A 26,692-nucleotide genomic window follows, 5' to 3' on the forward strand; every position below is an offset into this window, starting at 1 on the left:
CTTTTATGCTTGTTTATTTTGCTTAGATCCTGTTCATTGTTGAACCTTAAAGGACAGATAGCATCTATAGTGTCTTGTTAGACTGTCTGCAGCTGCCTATATATTAAATGCCACTCTTCATGCAGAATGTATTAAAAAACAACTGCTAAAGAATTGATTAAATTCCCAGGTTATTTCTGATTTTGACCATTGTCAGGGATCAATTCCTTTGTTTATCAGGTATTTCCATCTTAGCCGCATCTACATATGCCAGCTACTTCGAAGTAGCCGCGCCAACTTCGAAATAGCGCCCACCACGTCTACACGTGGCGAGCACTATTTTGAAGTTGAAATCGACATAAGGTGGCAAGACATTGAAGTTGCCATCCTCATGAGGAGATGGGAATAGTGCCCTACTTCGATGTTGAACGTTGAAGTAGGGCACGTGTAACCGATCTGCGTCCCACAACATTGAAATAGCGGGGTCCGCCATGGCAGACATCAGCTGAGGGGTTGAGAGATGCTCTCTCCAGCCCCTGCAGGGCCCTATGGTCACTGTGTGCAGCAGCCCTTAGCCCAGGGCTTCTGGCTGCTGCTGCTGCAGCTGGGGATCCATGCTGCATGCACAGGGTCTGCAACCAGTTGTCGGCTCTGTGGATCTTGTGTTGTTTAGTGGAACTGTGTCTGGGAGGGGCCCTTGCCGGCTTGCTGTTGAGTCTGGCCTGCGACCCTGTCTGCAGCTGTTCCTGGCACCCTTATTTTGAGGTGGGCCGCTTTGGTGTGTAGACACTCCCCTGCAGTGCCTACTTCAATGTAGTGCTGCCCAACGTCGACGTTGAACGTCGACGGCACCAGGCCTGGAGGATGTGTAGACGTTATTCATCGAAATAGCTTATTTCGATGTCACTACATCGAAAAAAGCTATTTCGATGTAGCATTCACCTGTAGATGTAGCTCTTGAGAAATTACAGTATTTGGTAAAAATCATGTGTTTTGAAGAATTTCAATATTCGCCCATCTGGATGTTTGAGAAGTTATACCTTTGCATGCCAATGCATCAAAATGTGATGATACAGCTAAGAGGATATTAGATTTTTTGTGTCACTGGCATAGAAAGCCAACCACAGTAAAATAATAATACATTGGAAGATACATGTGGGATTGCATGTGAATGTTTGACCTTTACAGAAAGGAAAAGTTCTTACTTAACCATCATACCTGCTTCATGCTTAAGATCCAGGTGCAAGTGGCTTTCATTAATTATTACACCTATATGTAATAATGCTTTTTTGTGCTAGTATGTGCTGGCATAGAGTACTGGCACCTCAGCAGCCCCAACCACAGATACCTAGCCAGGCTGCGGGGGAGTCCCCAGCAGTCCCATATCGAGGAGCCAGCTGAGTACTGGCTCCTCTTTTTTTCAAAAAAAAAAAAAAAAAAAGCACTGTACAGCATTATGTTTTATATAGTTAAAGGATTCAAGAAAAGTATGTACACATTTGAATGATTTTTATGCTAAAAATAGAATTTCCCGTGATAAAAGATATCAAACAAACCTGAGAATATTCAAGTGTCTCCAGCTGTAGGACTGGGTATATCAATTGATTTGATCTATTTCTACCTACCTTGGCAACACCATATTTTTTGCATTGTCACAGAACCAACATCACTTCCTCAGAAAGCTAATACATCTAAACATGATGTTATAGCACAAAATATGCTGATTTGTTACATCTTTAGCCTTATCCATTATGGGAAAGATGTCATATAGTGACAATTGTGAATTACTGTTGTGAAGCAGAGAGAAAATGGATCTACTAAAATAATTTAAAGATATAATTGTAAACAAAATTTCACATAATAAATTTCTTAGCAAAAGATAGATCTGCTTTTTCAATACTTTATCACTAGGAGACCTAGATTTTCACTCACATGCTGCACTAAAAATGTGATAAAACATGGAAATAAATGAGGTATTTTGAAAGCTTTTCTAAGTGACCTTCTGAAAACAGATACAGAGCTCCTGGAGAGAGATTTCTATAAACAAGGCTGGCCATTCATAAACAGAAATGCCCACTCTACTGTGACCATGGTGACTTAATCATATTAGCACCAAAACTTTGTAAATTACAGGACTTGCTGGCAGACAATTGCTTTAGTCTTGTATCTCTGGAGAATGCCAATTTACAGTTGCCTTTTATAATTCATAATTTTACTGTCTTTTTTTATTTTGCATGCTCCTGTGTTTGTGTGTTGATTAATTGTATTTGCATAAACGTTGGTTTTGTGTTGACTGTAGACTGTAATTTCAAGACAGTCCTCTCCATCATCTCTCCATGTTTGACAGTGGTGTCATATTAAAAATAAAATAGATGGCTATTAAAATAAAAAGATAATTTTAGTATATTTACACTCATGCATATTGCAACATACAGAGCTTTCCTCTGTTTTCAACTAAACTTCTTGCCCTTCCCTCCTAAAAAAATAAAATAAAATAAAATGAAGTATGTGAGTACCATTGCCCAATTTTAATATTTTGTTTTGTCAAATAAATACCTCTTGAGATGCAGGTGTTTCATCCAGTCATGAAGTTAGGACTCTCCCCGGTACAGGGAATATTTAGATTCAGAATTGTACTTTGGTTTATTTAGCTTTTGTCCAGATGTGAGGTTTAGATTTTGAGTCTATTCAAATCTGGTAAATACTTAGATCTCAAGTTTGGGCTCGTGCCCATATGTGTCTTTCTTTGTAAAAGAGTTTAATCCAGAACGGGTCTGCATGGGTATTTGGTTGATTGACTTATTGGCCATTCTGCTTTTCCATGTCTAGGGAGACCATGACTCTTTTTGGTCCTAGTTAGGGAGCCATCATACCTAATGACTGGGATTTCTCCACATGACTGGATATAGTAGTGCATACCTGGCCTTCATATAAATGTAACTAATACAGTAATACATTTCATGCTTTTCACACTTCTGGCACAGACAAATGACGTGTGGGATTTGTAGGTATCCTAATTTCTCCCTTATCTTTAGAAAAAGAGAAGGCTTAAGGAGAACATAGACCTTTCTAAATTTTAGGGAGATTCATCTAAGCCTCTTGATCCCTCTGTTTTCCAACCAACCATGGGCAATGAGACATTTTTAGCACAGTGGGAAAAAAAATCTATGAAAGGACTAGACTGATACATATGTGATTACTGACTTCAGACTTCTGCTATGGCTGAAAACAGTAGCTCAGGCAATTTGTGGCTAAAAGCCTGGAACTCACTACACCAATGAAGCAGTTTAAATCTTGGAGCAAAGGCAGTGACTTTATATTACTGAGCTAGCCTTGAAATTTCTATACTTAGACTCCACCCTGACAAGATTCTCATGAGGAACATGGCAGCAAGAAGATCCCCTACATCTAATGTGGGTTTGTCAAGTTCAGCAGGGCAGAATAATCAAAGAAGTGGCAAAAGAAGATGGTACAATTGAAGAGAGGAAAGAAATATCATGGCTAATAATAGAGATGGATTTATGTCTTCTAAGTCAGAACTGGCAGAATCCAAAGGCAAATGTAGAAGAATCTTAAGGAGGGAGAATGCCATTGACTTCAGTCAGAATTTTAGTTCTACAGGATCCCTCTGTGTGTGTGTGTGTGTGTGTGTGTGTGTGTGTGTGTGTGTGTGTGTGTGTGTGTGTGACTGAGTGAGTGAGTGCTCTGTAAAAATGTTGGCTGAACACTCATCCAGCTGCTGTGTTTTGGTCTCACATAGTGGGCCTGTGTGATTTTTTACTTTTCTTGGTCTGAGTAGGCTGCAGCACTGTCTCTTTCCTTGGCCCATCCAGCACACTTCCTGACACAGGACACAGGCACTTTATCTGTTATCTCTTTGCAGCCCAGCTCCTATTAACGCCTGGACCAGCACTGACCAAAGACTCTCTCGTAGCTTAACCCTCTCCCAGAGCTCCAACCTTCTGAGTGCTGTGGATTTACAGTTCCCCTCTTCAGACACAGGTGATAGTGGAAGTAAATATACATGGAGCCTCTCTCCAACCGACCTCTACAAGGATTCTGGTCCTGGTCTTAAAAAGGACCCCTTTGCTACAATAGCATACGCTTCCTCTCTCTTGTCCAAGTCCCATTGAGTTCCCCCTTGTAACATGACTCCCTAATAAAACAATCAGACCACTCAGTTCTACCCAGTGATGACTTAATGATTTCCTCACCCTCACCCATCCCATACCAAGAGTTCAGATTTCAAAAACAGGTGTGCACAGCCCAATAGTATTTTTTCGTCCAGGTGTGCACTGACTGAATGAATGATAATCAAAGTATATTTACACACATTTGTGAGTACAGTTAGCACTTTGCTAACATATTCACTCAACATGATGATGGCAAAAGACAAAAGCTGAACAGGTTTCGTCTTCAGAAAGTTTGCAGTCTGACCCAAATATGCATAGGGCCTGTGAAGTTGTGGTAAAATTGATCTCTCTGGGCTTGGCTGTCAACCCTGGTACTCCATACTATTGCGTTGAAAAAGGGAGGTCAGTGTGAGCCCAAAGATCCTCAGTCTACACCAGGGAACAAAGTCAATCCTGATATGTTGATTCTAGCTACACTAGTGATATGGCTAGAATTGCATATCTGGGATTGCTTTTGTTTCTCTAGTGTAGACTAGGCCATACCATATCCAGTATCCACCAGAATTTGTAAATTGTACATAAGTGAATCACCAAAAATATATATCTATAAACACTGGGCAGGTCTACAGTAGACCTGAAAGTCGATCCTAGATACGCAATTGGAAATTGCGTAGCTGGAATCAATGTATCTATAATTTATTTATCTGGCTGTCCTCACTAAGGAAGGTCAATGGGAGAAACTCTCCCACCATCCTTCCTTACTCCTAGCAATAATGAGGAGTACAGGGGTCAACTGTTGAGTCCTGATAGTTCAGTTTTGTGCATCCCCACTAGGTGCACAAAATCCAACCCCAGAAGATTGACCTTGACTGGGTCAATCCTCTGGCAAGTGTAGATGTACCCATTCTAGGATTGCCAGTTTTCGGGTTGGATTGATTCCTGTAGATTTCATCATTTGACATCTTTTATTAAAGATTATTCTTTGAATCCTGGAGACTCCAGAACAATCCTGGGTGGTTGACAACCTTAAACAATTCTTCATTTAGAATTTGATGTATTTTCCCCTATAACTGATTGGTGTTTTAAGGGAAAATCATATATTTTCCTGGGATGGATCAGAAGGTGAATTTAAGAAGCCAACTCTTAAAATTTAATTAAAACTTTTTCTTTATCATTTCAGAGACGTTTTCTTTATCATTTCAGGTTTTCCAGGGAACCAAAATCTATCTTTTGGAAGGGGTATGTAAATGCCGCAGATCAGAAATGCTAATGAGGCACTGATGTGAATAAAATTTGGGAACGAGGATGCTTTTGAAATTAGGGTTTTCTTTCGAAGGAACACCATCTATGTGGCTAGTTTTTGATTCGCAAGCAGCATGTTCGATGCTCCAGGTGGCTGTCATTATGCAAATGAGGTGCTGAATATTCATAGGAGTGCCTCATTAGCATTCCCAATCTGCAACATTTACATATCCCTTCCAAAAGGGAGGGGCGGTAGAGATGTGACCTATAGGTTCAGAATAAGGCAGTATTCTTTTTGCGATTCTTGGTTCCGTGGCATTTGAGACTCATGATTGAAAGGAATCCCAGATGCCTCAGTAAACCAGAGACAGGAGAATAAGTGGACGTGCAGGTCACACCTTGAGGCAGCTGTGGCAGTCTGAATCTTGCAAGATACTGGCATACCATACCATCATGAAGAGTCAAGGGCTCATGCCATAGGGGTCCTGAGAAGGGTCAAAATAGTCCTAATTTTTTTTTTGCCTTCTTTAATTCAAAATTGAAAGTTTTCATGGAAAGCAGGCATTTTATAAAAAAATGTCTATGGAAAAATTTCAGCTAGTCTTAATTATTGAATGAATAAATAACTATTCTTATTTCTAGGTGGACCCATAGCATGCAGGCTGGGACCTAAGCATGTGGGTTTTGTTTTTTTTTTGACCCTGTTGAACAATTTAATGTTTTTGGGTTTTTTTCTCTATGACTTGATGACATCTCACAAGGGACTTCAGTCAGACTATTGGCCATGCTTTATGTAATTTCTTCAACCAGAATTTAACTAAACTCAGCTAACATGTCTTAAGGGTTCCAGGCTTTGAATTATACAAAATAAACATCAAACACATTGTGAGTTTGTTCATTCCTAACACACACTGTTTTTTTTCCATAACCAATCCTTTATTTTTGTGTTTTTTCAGAGATCATCTACAGTTGGGTGTTTAATGAATTCCCCTCTTTCGTGGCAGAAGATAGCAGACGCTTCATCTCCCAGGAGACAGGAAATCTCTACATCTCAAAGGTGCAAACATCTGATGTTGGCAGCTATATCTGCCTTGTAAAAAACACTGTGACAAATGCCAGAGTGCTGAGTCCTCCTACACCTCTGACACTGCGGAATGATGGTAAGTAAGGCATTTCTGATCAAAGGAAGCAAAACAATGAAAATGAACCAGACTACATAGTATAAAGCAAATGATTAGTGTTTAATATATACATGAATGCATTCATCTGAGTAAATCAAATATAGTGGCCCTTATAGTCAAGCTTGTATGCTTAAATTTCTGTATGTAAGAATCTAAGTAAGTACCTACTTTTCAGAGATGCTGAGCATCCAATGGCCATGTCTACACATTCCCAAACTTCGAAATGGCCATGCAAATGGCCATTTCGAAGTTTACTAATGAAGCGCTGAAATGCATATTCAGTGCTTCATTAGCATGCAGGCGGCAGCAGCGCTTCGAAATTGACGCGCCTAGCCGCCGCGCGTCGCGTCCAGACGGGGCTCCTTTTCGAAAGGAAGCCACCTACTTCGAAGTCCCCTTATTCCCATGAGCTCATGGGAATAAGGGGACTTCGAAATAGGCGGGGCCCTTTCGAAAAGGAGCCCCATCTGGACGCGCCGCGCGGCGGCAAGGCGCATCAATTTCGAAGCGCTGCTGCCGCCCGCATGCTAATGAAGCACTGAATATGCATTTCAGCGCTTCATTAGTAAACTTTGAAATGGCCATTTGCATGGCCATTTCGAAGTTTGGGGCACGTGTAGATGTAGCCAATATCTCCTAGTGTGTTGTCCCTTAGGCTGTGTCTACACTTGCATTTCTTTTTCGAAAGAGGAATGCAAATGGGGGAAATTGAAAATTCAAATGAGGCACTAATCTACATATTTTGTGCTTCATTTGCATAATCGCTCTTCGGAAGAGATTCTTTTGAAAGAAAAAAGCAGTGTATACGGGACTCTTTCAAAAATAAACCCTATCTTCTTCAAAAATAAACCTCTTCTTCTTTTGTTTCAGGAGGAAGGGTTCTTTTGAAGAAAGGATTTACTCTTGAAAAAGCCGCGTCTACAATGCTTTTTCTTTCAAAAGAAGTTCTTTCAAGAGAGGTTATGCAGATGAAGCACGAAATATGTAGATTTGTGTCTCATTTGAATTTTCAATTTCCCTCATTTGCATTCCTCTCTTGAAAGGGGAATGCAAGTGTAGACATGGCCATGAATCTTATTTCAAAAGAGATCCATTGGATGCACTATGGCTTATTTTGAAATAGGCTCTATTCTCTGTCTTAACAGCACCTATGTCAAATAGCTGTTTAGAGATAGGTGCTATTCCTTGTAAAATTAGGTTTACCAATTTCAAAATGAGCCAAACGTTATTTTGAAATAATTTCAAAATAGTGGCTGCACTGTGTAGATGTTAGGGTAATTATTTTCAAATAACAGCTGTTATTTCAAAATAGCTGTGCTGTATAGACATACCCTTATTTATCTGTCTTTGTTGAAAATAATTACCAGTAAAATTTCAGAAAGCTGCTGAATAACTTAGCATCTAAGGCTCAGTAGGACTAAGGATATTTAAGGATTTATTTTTAAAAGGCATATAGGTGCTTAAAGCTTCAGACAGGGGTGCCTAGTAAGATTTTCAAATGTGCCTAGTCACCTAATTCCCATTTATTTCAATGGAAATTAGAAACTTGGGTTGTGTGTGCAATATGGACTGTATGGCAGCACAGCTGTACAGCCGCAGCTGCTTTACTCCAAGGTCTCTTGTTCAGCCCACTTCCACTCTATTGTGATGGAAGAGTGCTCTCCGACTGAAATAATTAAACCATCCCCAATGAGTGGTGTTATCTATGTTGGTAGGAAAACACCCATACTGGGCTTTTTTTTTTTTTTTATGTATTTCAGCACTTCATTAGTAAACATCAAAATGGCCATTTGCATGGCCATTTCAAAGTTTTGGGCTAGTGTGGACACGGCTACTGAAACTTTTGATTGTGAGGGTTATTTTCACACCCCAACTGACAAAACTTTTACCAACAAAAGCGCTACGGCAGACAAAATCACTTTGGAAATTCCCAGAATAATAGAATGGCCATACTGTGTCAGACCAAAGGTCCACGTTTCCCATTGTTCTGTCTTCCAATAGTATACCCACATCTTGAGGGAGTGAACAGGATAGGTAATCTTTCAGTGATCCCTCCTCTGTCATCAGTTTTGAGCCTCTGAAAAACAGAGGATGAGGACACCATTTCTACCCAGCCTAAGTACTGATGGACCTGACTGCCATGAATTTATCTAGTCCTTTTTTAAACTCTGATAAAGTCCTGGTATTCACAACATCCTTTGTTAAGGAGTTAGACAGGTTGACTCTGTGCCGTGTGAAGAAAACCTTTTTGTTGGTTTCAAACCTGCTATCTGTTAATTTCATTTGGTGACCCCTAGTTCTTATGTTGTGGAAACAAGTAAATAACTTTGCATTATTCACTTTCTCCATACCTGTCATGATTTCATAGACCTCTATCATATCCACCCCTCAGTCTCCTCTTTTCTAAGCTGAAAAGTCCCATTCCTTTTCGTCTCTCTTTATATGGCAGACATGCCAAGACCCTGAACATTGTTGTCAACCTTTTCTGAAACTTCTCCAATGCCTCACTCTCTATCTCAAACACTGTTTTTACTCCAGTACCCGGCACCTCGGCAGCCCTGGCTGCAAAACTGGATAGAGGTGGGGGTGGGGAGCCGGATGAGTACTGGCTCCTAATATATATATTTGGATGAGGTGACCACATCTGTACATCTGTGTGCAGTATTCAAGATGTGGGCATCCTATGGATTTATAAAAAAAAGATATTCTTTGTCTTATTCTCTATTCCCTTTTTAATGATTCCTATCATACTATTTGCTTTTTTGACTGGTGCTGCACATTGAGTGGATGTTTTAAGAGAACTATCCACAATGACTGCAAAATCTCTCTCTTGAGTGATTATGGCTAAATTAGTCCCCGTCATTTTTATGCACAGTTTGGACTTTTTTTTCCAATTTGCATTCATTTGCATTTATCAACATTAAAATTCATTTGCTAGTTTGTTGCCTAATCACTTGGTTTTGTGAGATCCTTTTGAAGCTCTTTACATTCTGCCTTGTTCTTAACTATTTTGAGCAGTTTACTATCATCAGCAAATTTTGGCACCTCACTGTTTACCCCCTTTTCCAGATTATTTATAAATAGGTTGAATAGGACTGCTGCCAGTACAGACTCTTGGGAGACACCAATTGTTACGTCCCTCCATTCTGAAAAGTGACGCTTTATTCCTCTTGTTTCCTGTCTTTTAACCAGTATAAATCCATGAGAGGACCTTCCCTCTTATCCCATACCAACTTACTTTACTTAAGAGCCGTTGGTGATGGACCTTGTCAGCAGCTGTATCGAAATCCAAGTACATAGGATAGGCTCCCCATCTCCAAAAATTTCCACGGTTTCTAAAGTCTAAACTTCTCCTTCTTACACCATCATCTCATCCATGCATTGAGGATCTGCAGTTCTTCCTGTGTACCTGGCCCTACTCATGGTACTGGAAGCATTTCAGAGAATACTACCATTGAGGCCCTGGATTTCACTCTCTTCTCTAGCAGGCTAAATTTGGCCTCCAGGATCTCTCTCCTATCCTTCTCCATGTCATTGGTACCTACATGTACCATGACCACTGGCTTCTCCCTAGAACTACCCATAAGTCTATCTAGATGTCTCTAGAGATCTGTGACCTTCACACCAGGTAAGCAAGACACCATGTAGTTCTCCCGGCCATTGCAAATCCAGCTACCTATGTTTATAACAATCAAATCCCCCATTGCTAACACCTGCCTTTCCCTAATGACTGGACTTCGCTCCCCCCAAAGAGGTATCCTAAATGCAAGAGGATACTACATCATATGGAAGAAGGGTCTTAACTATGGAGTCATTTTCCTCTGCTCCAGTTGAGTGTTCTCCATCCCTCAGACTTTCACCATCCTCAACAGCACAGAGGCTGTCCTACCACAGGTGGGAAATGTTCTATGGTGTTCTGGAACACTTCCTCTATAGATCTCTGTGCTTCCCTTAGCTCCTCCGGTTCAGCTGCCCTGCCCTCCAAAATCCATATATGGTCTCTGAGTGCCAGGAGCTCCTTGCACCAAATGCACACATATGCCACCTGTCCATAAGGCAGGTAATCATACATGCTACATTGGGTGCAATAAACAGGATAACTTGCACTCTGTGCTGGGCTTCTCCCTGCATTATCTCCTACATATAAGTAGATTCTTAATAGGGTTTTTATTTAAAACAGGTGGTTTAGGTTTTAATTTACTTTAAAAGAAGTTATAAAGAAGGCCAAGTATATCTAGTCGCCTTCAAACACCCCCTCTAAGCTCCCACATGAAACTCCCAGTTATCTTAGCTCCCTGGCTGCTTGCTAGCAATGCTGATACAGCCCTGGTTAAGGTTTGATACATGAACAAAGGATTAGGCTTCGCAGGCTCATTAAGATGCTCACAACTTCCAACTGCTAGCCTCAACACATGCTCCTTCAAGCAAACAGCTCAGCACATGGATCTCCAGAAGTCAGCTGTCTGCATTGTTAGCTATCATTCTGGTTCTGAATGCCTAGGTCATGTCAGAAATTGAGACATCATTTCTGAAGTCACTTAGTCATTTTTGAAAATTTTACCTCCATAATTGTAAATCTGGAGAAGTCAAGTTTGAGTATTATGCCTTGTATGGCCATATTGCACTAAATAAAATAGAAAGTAGAGTCAGATTCTTATGTAAATGTTGGCTATTAGGTATTCTTGAAAGAATTGTACGCTATTTACATGGTGGCATAAAATCCATGTAGGTTGAATCTCCTTGGTCCAACACACTGAGGACCTGACCAGTCCCAAACCAGGGAATATGCTGGACCAGGGAAGGTCAATACCAGCTCCTCCGCTCCATGTGATGACGCCCAGGAGTCTGCAGACCAAACCCTGGAACACCAAGGGTCCTCTGGTTCTGGCCTCAGGGTGCCATTTCTTTCCTGCTGGGACTTCAGAGGCTCTGCTGCTCCAGCCCCCAGGGCACGAGGGGTCCCCTTCACCAGCAGCCAGCCTCAGGGGTAGTAGGGTTCCACTGCTCTGGCTGCCAGACCCTGGGGCACTGCAGCTCTGCCCCTGGACTCTGTGACTCAAGTCTTCCCTAGCACAGTAGTGCTCCTGGCCCTAGAACACCCATGTAGGCCCTGATGGTGCTGGACCTGAGTTGTTACTGGACTAGGGAAGTCCAGATTACAGAGGTTCTACCTGTAATATGTTTTTAGCTGTTTTGGTGTTAAATATTCAAAATTTATTACAGCAATATTACATTTTTAATTTAGGTCAAATTGAATTTTGATTATTTTTAAATAGTCTTTTTGATTTTAAATAAATCAAAAATAGCACATCTATATTTGTCAGAATTGTTTTCCTTCTAAGATATCCTACATTTCATGCTACTAATTCCTCAGGAATTCATTTGAGCAGCTAACAACACTGATTCATGCCCCCATGTATACACACAAGTATGCACTCTGAAGGAAGTCATAAAATAGAATGCATTGTGGGGGCTCACTTCATCTTACACTAAAAATACCTCTGTATTGTAACAACATTACAAAGAATTGGCTTTAAAAAGCTGATTTAACTGAGTACTAAATAATGCATTCACTGTTTAGAATGGGATCAAGTTGATCTTTCTATTGTGACAGTTGAAAATTTCCATGTTTGCACACTTACAAAAATTACTTACTTTGCATGGCCTGTTATTTTATTTTGCCTTCTTGTGTCACAAATACTTATTTAGGGGAACTGCAAACTGTTAACTCATAAAATCTAAGTTTAAGTATTAAACTTTTTGTAAATAATAATAAATGAAAGCTTTTGGACAGATTAAGAAGGAAGCAGTTGTCATGAATACCTAGGATTCTATTGTACTATTTTTGAATTCACATTGTAGTTTTTTTTCTCACTATTTCAGTCACACACATCACTACCCTACCTAGCTACATTTAATTTGTGTACAAGATAAAAGAAATTAAACATATGAATTATCAGCAGTGTTACAGTATTGGCTGCATTGTCCAGTGCTGTTCAGTATAACCCAAAAAGTGGCATAGGGAAACCAGAATAAAAGGAATACTTATTGTCAAGCAAAGATCTAAAATTCATGAAGGAAAATGAATGAATAATCTTAAATGTCAAGTGTGTAATATACACCAGCCTCAAGCAACTTCGAGTTTCATGGCTGACTGTCACTAAGCTTCTATTACCTGAGCTTCTGAACTTTGTAGCAGTATTGGGGGAGTCTCTGAACAGAGATGAACTTCTCCTAAACAAATTCTCCATTCCAGTTTTACACAAGCATGCATCACTACTGAGCGTTAATGTCTTGATTTGTCTCTATTTAGATTTTGTGAAGAAACTAATTCACAATAATGGACTGAGCTAAAAAATGTCCAAGAATTCCTGCCTGGCTATGCAGGTATTCCAGTGCATTTATTGTAGTTCGAGTTGGCTGGTAATTTTCTGACAAAACATTTTTTCATCGGCAAAATGTCAAGTAGTCCAACCATTCCATAGGGTTACCATATTGAAAAGAGGACACTCTTGAGAGGGAGTGTATCTGTATTAGTATGTATTAGTTCACATTGTATTAATGTTATATTATATTGAGTATATTAATACAACATGAGTTGATAGATACTAATATAGATACCCTCCCTGTCATGGGTGTCCTCTTTTTTAAACAGTCAAATATGGTAATCCTGCACAGAAATGAGAGAGAGAGAGAGAGAGAGAGAGAGTGGGAGCACCAAAGAGAGGGAGACTAATTCTCTAGACCTCTGGTTAGGGCACTCATGTGGTAAACTCCAGGTTTCTGTCCCAGCTCCAATGAATATTTAATTAACCGTATCAAATGGAATGATTCAAGCAAGAGTTAGAACATAAAAACATAAGAACTATCGTATTGGGTCATACCAAAGGTCCAGCTAGCTCACTACCCTGTCTTCTGACAGCGACTAATGCACGACTCCCCAGAAGGAGTGAAGAAAACAAATAATCATCAAGTGACCCTTCCCCTGTTATCCATTTCCAACCTCTGACAAATGGAGACTACACCATTCCTACCTATTCTGGCCAATAAGTATTGATGGACCTATCCTCCATGAATTTATCTAGTTCTTTTTTTGCACAGTTACCTCTAATGTAGGAAGTTAAAGTTTACATCCCCATGAACTGGACACATCAGGAACATTGATTATTCTGTGGTTTCTCTCTTTCTCTGTAATTTTTCAGAAAAAACAACAACCACCCACCAAACCCAACACACCACCACACACCACCTTTGAAAAACTCAGATTCATCCTCATGCACAAGAGGAAATTTTGGAAATCATGATAACTTTTTGCAGTATGAAGAAACAGTTTCCCAGCCAGGTCTAATTGTAACAGATGTTTTCAGTATATTCTTAAACATACCTTGATAGAATTTTCAGAAAATGTTTACAAGTGGGATATCAAATTGCTGTATCTGAGGAAAGTTACACTTTCCTTTAGTGTCAGGTTTCCATACAATGCATAGAACTCTGATCTTTTCCAAGACGTTTTTTCCCAATTTATATGTCATTAAAGCAACAATTGACCTAAATGGCTTTACATTACATTCTCTTTGACCTATTTATACATATTACTTTATTAGAATGATGGTGACAGAAATTAAAGTAAAGTAACATTGTCACTCAATAATATAGAAAAATGTTGTCCTTTCAAAAAAGTTGCTCAGTAAAGGAAACTAATCATTGGTATCAGAGAGGTAGCCGTGTTAGTCTGTAGCTTCGAGAACAACAAGTCTTGTGGTACCTTATAAACTAACAGATGTTTTGGTGAATAAGCTTTCGTGGGCAAAGACCTACTTCATCAGATGCATGAGTGTGGTGGGGGGGGGTGTTTCAAAGGGATATTTAAAGAGTGGGGTCCCAGTAAGAGGGAGGGCCAGAGCTGACAAGGTCTATTCAGCAACGTGGAAATGCCCCAGTACATAAGAACATAAGAACATAAGAATGGCCATACTGGGTCATACCAAAGGTCCATCCAGACCAGCATCCCATCTGCCGATGGTGGCCAATGCCAGGTGCCCCAGAGAAGGAGAACAGAAGACAATGATCAAGTGATTTATCTCCTGCCATCCATCTCCTGCCCTTGTTCTGAAGGCTAGGGCACCATACTTTATCCCTGGCTAATAGCCATTTATGGACCTAACCTGCAAAAATTTATCAAGCTCTTTTTTAAACCTTAATAGAGTCCTGGCCTTCACAGCCTCCTCGGGCAAGGAGTTCCACAGGTTGACTGTGCGCTGTGTGAAGAAAAATTTCCTTTTATTAGTTTTGAACCTACTACCCATCAATTTCATTTGGTGTCCCCTAGTTCTTGTATTATGGGAAAAGGTAAATAATTTTCCTATATTCACTTTCTCCACACCATTCATGATTTTATATACCTCTATCATATTGCCCCTCAATCGCCTCTTTTCCAAACTGAAAAGTCCCAGTATCTCTAGCCTCTCCCCATATGGGACCCGTTCCAAGCCCCTAATCATCTTAGTCGCCCTTTTCTGAACCTTTTCTAATGCCAATAGATCTTTTTTGAGGTGAGGAGACCACATCTGCACGCAGTACTCAAGATGTGGGCGTACCATAGTTTTATATAGGGGAAGTATGATATCTTTTGTCTTATTATCGATCCCTTTTTTAATAATTCCTAACATCCTATTTGCCTTACTAACTGCCGCTGCACACTGCATGGATGTCTTCAGAGAACTATCCACTATAACTCCAAGATCCCTTTCCTGATCTGTCGTAGCTAAATTTGACCCCATCATGTAGTACATGTAATTTGGGTTATTTTTTCCAACATGCATTACCTTACACTTACCCACATTAAATTTCATTTGCCATTTTGCTGCCCAATCACTCAGTTTGCTGAGATCTTTTTGTAGTTCTTCACAATCCCTTTTGCTTTTGACTGTCCTGAACAACTTGGTGTCATCTGCAAACTTTGCCACCTCACTGCTTACCTCATTTTCTAGATCATTGATGAACAAGTTGAACAGGATCGGTCCCAGGACTGACCCCTGGGGAACACCACTAGTTACCCTCCTCCATTGTGAAAATTTACCATTTATTCCAACCCTTTGTTTTCTGTCTTTTAACCAATTCCCGATCCATGAAAGGATCTTTCCTCCTATCCCATGACCACCTAATTTACATAAAAGCCTTTGGTGTGGGACCGTGTCAAAGGCTTTCTGGAAATCTAGGTATATTATGTCCACTGGGTGCCCCTTGTCTGCATGTTTATTAACCCCTTCAAAGAATTCTAATAGATTAGTTAGACACGACTTCCCTCTGCAGAAACCATGCTGACTTTTGCCCAACAATTCGTGCTCTTCTACGTGCCTTGCAATTGTATTCTTTACTAGTGTTTCTACTAATTTGCCTGGTAGTGATGTTAAACTTATCGGTCTATAATTGCCAGGGTCTCCTCTAGAGCCTTTTTTAAATATTGGTGTTATATTGGCCGTCTTCCAGTCATTTGGTACCAAAGTGGATTTAAAGGATAGGTTACAAACCACTGTTAATAACTCCGCAATTTCACATTTGAGTTCTTTCAGAACCCTTGGGTGAATGCCGTCTGGTCCTGGAGACTTGTTACTATTCAGCTTATCAATTAACTCCAAAACCTCCTCTAATGTCACTTCAATCTGAGTGAGTTCCTCAGATTTGTCACCTAAAAAGGCTGGCTCAGATTTAGGAACCTCTGTAACATCCTCAGCCGTGAAGACTGAAGCAAAGAAATCATTTAATCGCTCCTCAATGGCACTGTCTTCCTTGATCGCTCCTTTTATATCTTTATCGTCCAAGGGCCCCACTGCTTTTTTAGCGGGCTTCCTGCTTCTAATGTATTTAAAAAACATTTTACTATCGTTTTTTGAATTTTTGGCTAGCTGTTCCTCAAAATCTTTTTTGGCTTTTCTTACTACATTATGACACTTAATTTGGGAGTGTTTATGTTCCTTTCTATTTTCCTCACTAGGATTTGACTTCCACTTTTTAAAAGCTGCCCTTTTCTCTCTCACTGCCTTTTTAACATGGCTGTTTAGCCATGGTGGTTCTTTGTTAGGTCTCTTACTGTGTTTTTTTATTTGGTATCAATAGTACTTATCAAAAGAAGAAAGAATAAGTTAGATCAGACAGGGGGATGTGAGCCTTTGTCACAGTCTAATGGGGAGATATTAATGCCCAGGGTTAATCATCGGTAGTGTGTGGAGAAGGATAGGGCTGAAGAATAAATATATCCCGCAAAGAGGAAGTTAAAGATGGCAATAAAATAAATGTCCACATATCTAAATGTTTCCTTCTCTTTATGTAGCTAATTGCTGCATTGTGGCTCTGAATACTGGATGCAGTTTATCATGCTGATGGGTTCCCATAAGGAAATTATTCATTTCTACCTTGTCAAGTGTTTACAGAGGCCCAGAAAGTACACGGCTTTCTGATGTGTGGTGCTTGGCAAGCCAGCCAGTTATTTAGATCTATGATAAAGCCTGATAGTCCACCTGCCTGGTCAGCACATTTGTCAGGAACTTACTGGAAATTGTTATGTAGACTAGATTTGATTGGAGGTTTTTTTTTTTTTTTTGGTTTTCCTATTTTGGCTTGTCTTATATAGTCTCCTACACTAATGATTGTTCTGGATTTTTAGTTTATAAGCAGTACCAAAGGCATGGGGCATCCCATTAAATTGTTCCAGTGTATTTATCTATGAGGAAGAAGCAAAATAATATTAAGGCTTTATGTCAAACTCCGAAAGAATGTAGGAACTTACTTGGCTTTTATTAATCTTTTATTTCTTCAGTGATGTGTCTCAAAGGGAAACTTGGCTCCTTGATATGAGGCAAATTAAATAAAAATATCAAGAAATCCTTGAATGGGTTCTGAATAAAATGAACACCTCATTTGTTCAGATGTCCTTGACAGTCATCCCATACAATTCAATTTCACTCCAAGCTGGTTTATAAAAACACTTCAAAATGTGATCTGAAGTGATGAAAAAGTTTTAGCAGGGCAAGAAGCATGCATCATTTCATTAACTGTCTTTATAATGCCTTAGGAACTTGGAAGAGTTATTTAAAATGTGTTTACAGACAGTAAAAAGGGGTTGTTAAGGTGTATGTTTGCAGATTTGTAGATTACGTGAGAGCAGTAAAGTATCTTGAATGGTAAAAATATCAGAAAATATCCTCAGAACAAGAAAATGAAAACACAGGGAACATAAAACCCATGAAAAGTGACAGCATAATGCAGTTATTGCAAGTTCACATTTTCTTTTGGTTTTTCTTTTTGTTTTAATTATCGCTGTGAAGAAGAGACTTAGTTGCTTTTCATTTTATCTCAGTAGTAATATAGCTGCTGCCTAGTTCTCTTGCTGCGTTTGAAGTTTCGAGAAAATACTGTGCAATTTCAAACACAAGGGTCACCTTCTGCTCTATTACACCTGTGTAAATCAAGATTAACTCTTCTGACAATTTGATCTGGTTTAACTGAAAAGAGAGTTTGGTTGTCAATAAATTTCTTATATCACCACTATACTTTGAGCCAATCACTACAGGTTGGACCTCTCTTGTCTGGCACCCTCAGGACATTACTGGTGCCAAACCAGAGAAGTTGCTGGACAACTGGAGATCAGTATTGTCTAGCAGCACTACCAACACTTCCACTGCTTACTGAGTTCTTAGAAGACATTTGGGGTAATAATTTACTAAGTAACAACACAGAACACTGACAGCCACAAATAGTGACTATAAACAAACTTTATGGGACCGCAAAGTTAGTCGCACCCATGGTAAGTGGACATACAGCTAACTAAAATCATGCCAGCCCATGGATGTTGCTGGACCAAAGAGTGATCCCACTGACTTCATTGCAAATAATCATGTGAACACTAGAAACAGTATTTGGTTCTGTATATATCAATGAATTGGAAATACTGAATTCTAATTTTAGGAGACAAAGCATGTGGTTTGTGTGGTTACTGAGTTATAAACACTGGGTTGTATAGCTTGAAAGTCTCATGAATATCTATACTTAGCACCCATTTGGTAAAGTAAAGTTTTAGGGCAATTGAAAATGTTTCTGAATTCTTCAGATACAAGGGACAGTGAAAAGAGGTAAGGATGGGGCAAGGCATAGAGAATTACTCTATGTAAAGTGTGGCAGGGTCAGTCTCATTCCTGGGCCTCAGGTCCTCCATTCAGTCTGCTGGCCCCATCAGGTGAACCCCGTTACCCTTGCTTGGGGCAGGGAGCAGTCTGGGGGGAACCTGCTCCCAACCCACTTGTTCTGGGTTCCGGCCCAGGGACAATGGCTGCTACCTGTGATGGCTGACTCCCTTCGCCCTTGCCCCTGCAGCTCTTCTCCCTGGGCTGCTTCCCAGATGATTCCCCTTGGTACCTCCTTCCGTTAGTGGTAGCCATGGCAGCAAGTCCCCTCCTTTGTTTGGCCCCTCCAGCTGACCAGTTCTTCACAGTCTCTGGTTGAGCTTCAGGCCCCCCTGGACTGGGGCAGTCTAGCTCTCCTGGGTTGCCGAGGCTCCTCTCCTCTTTTGTGGTCTCTGGCATTTCTCTAAGTGTCCTCCTTCTTCCTCCTCCTCCTTACTCGCCTTCCAAACTCTCCTTAACCACCTTCCCCTTGTCCTGCACGGAGAAGGGCTTAAAAAGGTAGCCCTGAGTAGGTTCAGCTGGCCCTAATTGATTTAGAGCAGCCTACTCCTCAGCTGCTCCCACTTTGATTGTCAGCTCTGTCTCTGCTGTTTTTACTCCTGCCTCTCCTCTCCTGGCCCCAAACTGCCACAGAAGTAATAGAATTGTAGGTGCATTAAAATATTGATTTTACATACATATGCTACTGACATGATCAGTAAGCCTTTTACTCAGTCTGCTAATTATTAGCAAAAGATTTGTCCAGAATACATTTAATCTGAATCCTTTATGACTCTCCCAGATAGTAGTAGTAGTAGTAGTAGGCATCCTTCAGTCTGCATAGACTATGGATCGCGCCCTTTAAAGTTTCAATTGAGGACTTCATTTATAGCGTCTATTGTGACTATGAAGACCCACACGAGAGTGACAGTCCTTGCTGCATCTCTTGCAGATGTAGTGGGTGTCTGGCAAGTCCTTATTGTGCTTTCTGTGCGCTCGCTTCTCCTCTGCTAGCTGTCTGATCTTCACCTCGCCCTTCTGAAGGCCCTTGTGTAACCCCTGCCTCCATCTGCTGCGGTCATCTGCTAGTTCTTCCCAGTTGTCCAGCTCGATGTCTGCCTCTCTGAGGTCTCTCTTGCAGACATCTTTGTGGCGCAGCTGGGGGCGTCCAGGAGGTCTTTTGCCAGAGGCTAGCTCACCATACAGGATGTCTTTTGGAATCCTTCCATCGTTCATCCTGTGGATGTGGCCAAGCCAGCAGAGTTGACGCTGCCTGAGGAGGGTGTGCATGGTTGGGATTCCAGCTTGCTCGAGGATGGCGGTGTTGGTCGTTGGGCAAATAATGTAGCAAGACACTGATTATCCAACAAGCTCTTGGAATGTATTGGAGGCAACTTTTGTTTTTGGGTTCCAGAAGGTGGAAAATGCTGTAAGAGGGAAACTTTTCCACATTTGATTTTGACATGTTGGGTGGAACCCTTCTTCGTATTTTGTTTCAGGAAGAGGTGCTGTTTCGAAGTTGGGGTTTACTTTTGAAAGGGCCCCGTCTATGCTGCTTTTTTTCTTTTGAAAGAAGCTCTTTTGAAAGGATAATATGCAAATGAGGTGCCAGATATGTAAATCTGTGCCTCGTTTGCATTTTTTATTTCCTTCATTTGCATGCCTGTTTTGAAAGAGGAATGCAAGTGTAGACCCAACTACTGTGTCTTATGATAACTTTTTCTGCTAGATGGGAAAGTTCCCTCTTGCTCCCTGTACTGTTGTCCAAATGTCTCTTAACCTTCTCTTTATGATAAACAGAGAGAGCTCCTTACATCCCTTACTGTAAATCATGTATTCCAACCCATTAACATGGCATCACTTAGGGGACTCCGGGAGGCTACAACCACCCCAACTTTGCTTTAGCCCTCCACAGGCCATGTTTACCAGTGCAAAGGTAAAATGTTACGCAGAAGAAAGGGTGGCATGGTATGGCATTGCCATAGCACTTCTGCACCACTGCTGCTGAGGGGTGGTGCTGTCTTCAGAGCTGGGCCATTGGCCACCAGTTCCTAGCCTCAGCTCTGAAGGCGGAGTGCAGAAAGCAGTATCTGCAGACTGGGCACCCAGCTTTAAAGGCAGCTCTGCTGCCACCAGTCACAGAGAAGTAACATTAGCATGGTGTGGCATTGCACCCTTTCTTCTCCACTGCTTCTGGAAGCATCACTGCTTTCAGAGCTGGGCAGCCAGAGGGGGATGGCTGCTGGACACAGAGTACAGCTCACCCATTTTCTGTCTATCACACCTCAGACACTGTCAAGGCACTTGTGCTGCCACTTCCCTTTAAGAAAACTGGTTTGCCTTCTCTAGACCATCTCCAATTTATCAACACTTACGAATGCTGGAAGTGTACAGTGGAAGTGGGCACTATTCCAGTAGTAATTGAGTTAACATTGAACATTTTTCCGTTCAATTAAGAAAACTTTTTACATGACAATTTACCACTAGGTTGATGTTTGGTTTGCTGGAAACAACTCAGCTTCAAATCTAGGTCATATTAAAAACTGAGTTTAAATGCTTTCAAAGTGTACACCTGTACTACCATTTTTTTCTGGTGTGGATTTAATTTTTTCTTGCAGAAAGAAAACAGCTAAATTGACTGCACACAAAGAACTGTCAAAAACACAAAATAAAAATAAACTGAGTTACATTAATTATATTCTATATAAAGAGCTGGTGCATTGTTTTCAGTGTTGGCCATTTTTTGGATAATGATTTCCCTTTACCTTTTCTACTTTAATTTCTCCATCTGTAACATGGGGTAAAAAGTGAAACTTATATTGCTTTTTTGTATTTTCTGAGTTCAGTAATATGGTTCCATCTCCAAACATTTCTCTTGAAAATTATGAAGCAACCTGATTTTAAAAATTACATATGAACGGTCTCAATTATGAAAATCAAGTATATTTCCTTTTTTAAGATGCACCACCACACCCCTCTCTGTTCAGATGCTTGTAATTGTACGTAAACAAACTCCTTTATAATGTGCTGAGTTGATTATTCTTAAAGTTGAATCCTTTGCTTTGGGCTTTGATTTCCCACTCTTACCTGTCAAAGGAGTATGTATCTTATTGGTTATATTAGGAGAGTGGGAATAAGGATTTATAAATATTTTAGAAAAGGGACCAGGATGGATGGTTTAGCTCAAATCTGAGTAACTTCAGAGTTCAGGGATGTTTACATATGGAATTGTATTTGGCGGATAATGCTAGGTACAGTGGTCTGCAATCTGCAGCTCAAGAGCCGCATGCAGCTGTTCGAGGACTTCTTTGTGGCTGCTGATATTATAATTGCAAAGTTAAAAAAAAACCTCTTGATTATTTTGGATAAACGCTGAATGTTCTGCAGTAAACATGTATCTCATAATAATTATTTTGTGTGCGCTGTTCATAAAATAGGGGCTACAAACAGCATGGATTGATATTATTTACTAAGGACCATGTTATATTCACGTGCATTGCGGTTCTTGAATTACTGAGTTTTTTATTAAATGTTTAAAAACATGGCTCTTGCTATTTTGGTTGTCAGCTACGGGCTAGGTATGATAAAGGCTGAAGGACTGTGTTGAATAAGGATACAGAACTCCAATTTCATGCTCTGTAATCTCTATAGTCCTCATCCTTTTAATTATTTTTAATAGTTCTTATTCTGGATTCTGCAGATGCTTCATGCTTCCTAGGTGTATGTATGTGACAGTTTTCTTTGGAGTGTGGCGTGATGTCCAACTAAGAATATTTTGTTAGTTCCATGATCTTGTCAACATAATGAAATAGTCTGATTGTGAACAGCAGGAATTTTGCTTAGGGTCAGAACTATTGTAAGTTTTATAACCAGGGCACTTTGTTGGTATGGGCTCTGAGATAGTAAGCATTTCAACAGCTCTTAATGGAGGGAGAAAAAAGCTTGTGTTAGCTTGATCTTCATTATTATAGAAATGACTGTGTATTTATACTTCCCCAGTGATATGAGGCACTCCAACAGAAAAGTACTTCCTATGCAGAGAGCACTTTTCAGTTTAATTGGATAACAGTGATTGTTAGAGCAATCCTACTTCTGTCCCAATCAATTAGGACATATTGAAAAATCCCAGTCAGTGTGTTGCAGCTATTCAAATGTTTTGGTATGGAGAGGGAGAGACTAATTTTGTTTTAAATCTTCAAATAGTTAAGTATGTGTTTCAGGGAAATTGGAGGTAGAGGTCAGTTTTAAAGTGCAAACGCTATGTGGTTTACTGTAGAATAACTATATCTATCTAAGCATTTTCAATGTGTCATCACTGAGGCATCTGAAAACCCTATATTGAACAAGGTCTGTCTGTGAGTGTCCAGATGACATAATACATTTCCAATCTGTCAATGAAATCCATGAGATTGAAGTGCAAGTTGAAAATAAAACCTAGAAAGGAAGAATGGTCTTCTGAGGTCTGTATTCAGTTCCTGGCTTTGTTACAACTTTTCTCTATACTTGGGCTTTCCAAGTATGGCTCTTCCAAAGGTTCTGTCCAACAGTTTCTCCTTATGTCTATTTCTCTCTCTCTTAGTCCACGTCTACACGAGCACAAAACTTTGAAATGGCCATGCAAATAGCCGTTTCAACGATTACTGATGAGGTGCTGAAATGCATACTCAGCTCCTCCTTAGTATGCCACCAGCTGCAGCTTTTTGAAATTGCCGCTTTTTGCTGCCGCGCAGCTCATCCAGACAGGGGTCTTTTTCAAAAGGACCCCGCCAGCTTTGAAATCCCCTTATTCCTATCTGCTGATATTGTTAAAGTTAGTAGCTGCGTCTACATGTGCACGCTACTTCAAAGTAGCGGCACCAACTTCGAAATAGCGCCCGTCGCATCTACACGCGTCGGGCGCTATTTCGAAGTTAACTTCGACGTTAGGCGGCGAGACGTCGAAGTCGCTAACCTCATGAGGAGATAGGAATAGCGCCCTACTTCGACGTTCAACGTCGAAGTAGGGACCGTGTAGACGATCTGCGTCCCGCAACGTCGAAATTGCCGGGTTCTCCATGGCGGCCATCAGCTGGGGGGTTGAGAGATTCTCTCTCTCCAGCCCCTGCGGGGCTCTATGGTCACCGTGGGCAGCAGCCCTTAGCCCAGGGCTTCTGGCTGCTTCTGCGGCAGCTGGGGATCTATGCTGCAGGCACAGGGTCTGCAACCAGTTGTCAGCTCTGTGTATCTTGTGTTGTTTAGTGCAACTGTGTCTGGGAGGGGCCCTTTAAGGAAGCGGCTTGCTGTTGAGTCCGCCCTGTGACCCTGTGTGCAGCTGTGCCTGGCATCCCTATTTCGATGTGTGCTACTTTGACGTGTAGACGTTCCCTCACTGCGCCTATTTCGATGTTGGGCTGAGCAACGTCGAAGTTGAACATCGACGTTGCCGGCCCTGGAGGACGTGTAGACGTTATTCATCGAAATAGACTATTTCGATGTCGCAATATCAAAATAAGCTATTTCGATGTTGGCTGCATGTGTAGACGTAGCCAATTATTGTTAAAGTTGAATCCTTTGTTTTGTGCTTTGATTTCCCACTCTTACCTGTCAAAGGAGTGTGTATCTTATTGGTTATATCAACAAAGTGGGAATAAGGATTTATTAATATTTTAGAAAAGGGTAGGAATGCTTCTAATGGTAATAAGGGGATTTTGAAATTTGTGGAGTCCTTTCGAAAAGGACCCCCATATGGATGAGCCAAATGGCAGCAAAAAGTGGCAATTTCGACGAACTGCAGCCGACGGCATGCTAATGAGGCGCTGAATGTGTATTTCAGCGTCTCATTAGGAATCTTCGACATGGCTATTTGCATGGCCATTTCGAAGTTTTGTGCTAGTGTAGGCATGGCCTAAAAGAGATGCAAATAGACATAAGGAGAAAGAAAGCTGTTGCCCTGTACATCTACGGTAATTTCATGACCTCCTTTACCCTAGAATTAGAGCACCTCACAGTCTTCAGTGTCATTATCTTCACAACACCTCATGAAGGAGGGCAGGACTATTAGCTCCATTTTACAGAAAAGAAACTGAAGCATGGAGTATCTACATGTGGAATCCTTGAAAATATTTAGGCACCTATGTACCAGTTCTGGCTCCAATGTCTAAAATTATGGTATATTCCGATGTGTGGGCCCTCAGTCTCTAATGTTGAAACTGTTCTACTGTGGATAACTAATGAAAAAGTAAATGAAATAGGGGGACTGGACACTCCATCTCCTACCTTCTGGGTAGGTACCTAAACCATTAGACTACACATCAATCTTGCTCCTTCTCTGGTTCCCTGACAGTTATCGAGCCACAGGGCAAGCAAATTGGAATGATTCTGTAGCCCAATGATCAGGGCAGCCACATGGGTGGTGAAAGATCCCAGGGCCAGGCCCCCTGTTCCAATCATGTTTTCATCTTGTGTTAGCAGTGGAACTGCTTTACTGCTTCACTTGTGTAAGGTGGTTTTTAACCACAAAAGCTTATGCCCAAATGTTAATTTTTAAGGTCTCACATCAGAATATACCATATCCATAGTTCAGTTATTAGAGCATTTTCCAGTGATAAGAGAGACCCCTGTTAAAATGCTATCTCCAACTTCCCAAGTGAGTGCTTGTGGCCCAGGGAGAGCCTCAGTGCTAAGTAGTAGTGGATGCACCATAACACAATGCATATCAGGTCTGACGTACTCATTTCCCCACTCTCATTATTGTCGTATTCTGTATGTAAATAGCATCATGTCATATATAAACTACTCAAAGGTTGATCATTCATATTGTAGTGGTGTGTGTGTTCTGGAGATATATGGAGAAATATGAATATGTGTTGTAAATATGCTCTTAAACTGCACTTGTCAGACAAAGTTTAAATCACCCCTCTCTAGAGAAAGGAATGTGTTTCTGCCTAAACATGTTTCCAGTGTGAATTGGGCAAGGAGGAACAATGACATTACATTTACGTGAAGGGTGGGCAAATCTAACAGGCAAACCAATGCAGAAGATGGCCACTCTGCAGTCTCAAGGAATGGAAGCTACAGCTCTAGGAAACCTTTGTGCCTGGTGTAACAAGGCTCTGAATCAAAGGGACACAGCACAGAGGCACACAAGGTAGCAAGACAAGTGCTGACACAACCTCCAGTTTGTAACAGGATATTTTATCAGTGAGAACCATCCTGAAAGCGAGTCTTGTGGCAGAAGAACTAGAAAGGTTGAATATTTATATATGCAACATGCAGGAAACATAGTTGAATTCGAATCCTGATAACGCAGCTTTGACTCACAGCGGTCAGATCTTTCAATTGCTGTTACGTGCCTCTGATTAACCTGCCGGCTACACTGATGTTGCTCTGGTTTGGTTCTGACAATGCAATCCATATTACTGCCATGGCAGGCTTATTCTCCATGTTGAAAAGTAGTAGTTGTACTGAAAGATCTGATGCTCAAAAAGTTGTTTTTTAATTCTTGGTTACATGACATTATATAATACTTCAAATTGATATTACGATGGGAAGTCTTGTGGCACCGTAAACACTAAGGCTATGTTAACACTGCATCCATAACTCAAAATATGATACACAACTTGTGGTACACAAACTGCATATCCTATGTCGAGTTAATTTTTAAATAGGCTATTTTGGCATTTGGCGCTGTCTACACAGCACCAAATGTCCACATGCTGTGCTATTTCAAGGCGTCCTTTATTCCTCCTGCAATGAGGTGTACAGGAATGTCGAAATAGCACACCCACTATTTCAAAAAATATTTCTAAATGTCGGACACATTTCAGAGATGCGGAGTAACTATTTTGGGATACCTCGGTATCCTGAAAGAGCTCTGCAGTATGAACAAAGCCTAACAGATTTATTTGCGCATATGCTTTCATAAGGAAAAAAATATTTTGCCAGATGAATGGAGTCATCTGTGTGATAAAGTGGCTTTTAAGCATAAAAGTTTATGCCCAAATACATCTGTTAGTCTTTA

At 40.7% G+C, this 26,692-nt stretch overlaps 1 protein-coding gene across 1 annotated transcript in view; it reads left to right on the plus strand.

The window, feature by feature from the left end:
• Positions 1 to 26,692, plus strand: part of CNTN5 (contactin 5) — an 850,947-nt gene that overhangs the window by 571,419 nt on the left and 252,836 nt on the right. The window contains exon 8 of the mRNA XM_074981652.1: positions 6,311 to 6,514. Within this exon, the coding sequence (XP_074837753.1) occupies positions 6,311 to 6,514 (204 nt within the window). The remainder of the gene's footprint in view (positions 1 to 6,310; positions 6,515 to 26,692) is intronic.

This window comes from Carettochelys insculpta, chromosome 1 (genome assembly GCF_033958435.1).
Source record: "Carettochelys insculpta isolate YL-2023 chromosome 1, ASM3395843v1, whole genome shotgun sequence".
In the NCBI taxonomy this organism is placed as follows: Eukaryota; Metazoa; Chordata; order Testudines; family Carettochelyidae; genus Carettochelys; species Carettochelys insculpta.